At 54.2% G+C, this 2161-nt stretch overlaps 1 protein-coding gene across 1 annotated transcript in view; it reads left to right on the top strand.

The window, feature by feature from the left end:
* The first annotated feature begins 687 nt into the window (after positions 1–687).
* LOC123232257 (phosphatidylinositol 3-kinase regulatory subunit beta-like) overlaps positions 688–2161 on the top strand; it is a 16592-nt gene continuing 15118 nt past the window's right edge. Inside the window, exons 1-2 of the mRNA XM_044658649.1 lie at positions 688–838; positions 1781–1951. Of these exons, the coding sequence (XP_044514584.1) occupies positions 1791–1951 (161 nt within the window). The 5' untranslated portion in view covers positions 688–838; positions 1781–1790. The remainder of the gene's footprint in view (positions 839–1780; positions 1952–2161) is intronic.

The raw sequence follows: 2161 nt of genomic DNA, 5'->3' as shown, positions 1-2161 counted from the left end.
AAGCCTGTGGCTCTGCAACTTCCTCTCTGATTTTGGACCAATTTTCTCCCCTTTTCTAGGTCTCAGTAGCATCCTTTGTCAAATAAGGAGATTGAACTAGATCATCATTAAGGTCCCCATTTAAAGTCTTTATGTTCTAGAGTTTGTTTTTTTTCCCAGTTCTATCATTCCATAGGTTTCATATTGCTCCCTGCAAGGTGCTTTTTTTTTAGTTAATAAAAATCAACATACATTTCTCTCTCTCCCTCTCCCTCTCCCTCTCCCTCTCCTCTCCCATCTCTCTCTCAAAAAAAAATCTACCTTTGTAATGAATGTAAAGCCAAACAAAACAAATTCCTGCATTGGTTGTTTCCAAAAAGTATGCATCCCTGTGTATCCTAAGCCTGTCACCCCTCTGTCTGGGGCTGGAGAGCCTCACGGGTCCTCTGGAGTCTTGGTTCTGGTGTGGATTAGACTTTCCAAGTTTGTCTTTGAATAAATTGTCCTCCTGGTTCTGATCCCGTCACAGCAACTCAGGCGTCCAAGCATGGAGGCTGTCCCTTTCCGTCTCATCCCTCAGCCATCGTGGGTCCAGCTATTCCCGGGCAGGCAGGCTTCCCTTGTTCCTGGCCCTTCCTGGGCTCTTTCTTTGTGCCTGAGGACCGGTCTGCCTCTGGGCACTGTTTGTGAAATAGAGGTGATAATTTTCTGAGTGGAGAAGACCTTGGGCAAAACCCAGAGGGGACGGACATGAGGTGTGATGGGCTCTTCTCTCCCCACCTGGCAGGTGGCTGACCCAGAAGGGAGCCCGACAGAAGAAGATTAATGAGTGGCTGGGAATCAAAAATGAGACGGAAGAGTAAGTATCCCAGAGAGGGGCCGTCGGGGGGATCGGAGGGATGCCCTCTCCCTTTGCCCTCCCAAGTCTGGCCATTTGGGGGAGAGAAACAAGGGCTGGTGGAGAGAGCCAGCGTCCAGTTGAGAGCTGAGCTAGATGGAGTTCTTGGCTGTGATACTGCCTCACTGCGTGACCTCAGCTAGGCCACTCAACTCGGCCTCAGTTTCCTCATCTGTAAAATGCAGTTGTGATACTTTGAAGGAAACATTGGCAGACTTAAAACCGTCGTGTAAATTGGAGTTGTTGGTAGCAGAGGCGGTAACAGGGAGCCCTGCCCCCTCGTCAGGCTTCCCTGCGGCTGGGGAAGCTTCTGGCCTGTCTCTGCAAGGCCTGGGCTGGGCTCAGATATGGGAGAGCCTCCAAGAATGTGGGGAAGGGAAGAGAGGAGTCCCTCCCTTTCTCTGGGTCCTGGACGCCTCTGGAGGAAGAACCCCCTCTCAGAATACAGTTTTTAAATGCACAAACTCAAATCCATGGGATTACCAAGGAAACTGGTTCCATCAAAAGGCCATTATCAGGATTATATGGGTATGTTTGTTTTTTTTAACCTTCACCTTCTGCCTTAGAATCAATACTGTGTATTGGCTCCAAGGCAGAAGAGTGGTAAGGGTAGGCTATGGGGGTTAAGTGACTTGTCCAGGGTCACAAGCTAGGAAGAGTCTGAGGTTAGATTTGAACCCAGGACCTGGTTCTCAATCCACTGAGCCCCCAGCTGCCCCTCAGCAAGGCTTCTTATGGAGTCGGGCTCTGAGCCATGATGGAGGAGGCAGTCATGAGTTGGGCCTCGAGTGCTGGGCTTAGGCCTTGGTGCCCCGAGTCAGCCAGAATGGATGAGCGACTGTGGAGGGCACAGAAAGGCAGCCCAGGCTGTGCCCTGAGGCTGCCCCCGTCACTTGCCCACAGCCAGTATTCCATGGTGGATGAGGAAGAGGACCTGCCCCACCACGAGGAGCGGACGTGGTACGTGGGCAAGATCAACCGGGGGCGCGCGGAGGAGATGCTCAGCGGCAAGCGCGACGGCACCTTCCTGATCCGCGAGAGCAGCCAGAGGGGCTGTTACGCCTGCTCTGTGGTGTGAGTATGGTCGGGGCCGCCCCAGGCACCCCTCCTCCCCTGGACACCCCTCCTCCCCTGAGCACCCCTCCTCCCCAGAAGCTGAGCACCCCTCCTCCCTGGGCACCCCTCCTCCCCGGGCACCCCTCCTCCCCAGAAGCTGAGCACCCCTCCTCCCCGGGATACCCCTCCTCCCCCAGGCACCCCTCCTCCCCAGAAGACAGGCACCCC

This window comes from Gracilinanus agilis, chromosome 1 (genome assembly GCF_016433145.1).
Source record: "Gracilinanus agilis isolate LMUSP501 chromosome 1, AgileGrace, whole genome shotgun sequence".
Lineage (NCBI taxonomy): Eukaryota > Metazoa > Chordata > Mammalia > Didelphimorphia > Didelphidae > Gracilinanus > Gracilinanus agilis.
The sequence above is the reverse complement of the archived record's forward strand: the minus strand, read 5'-3'. Positions and strand labels throughout refer to the sequence as shown.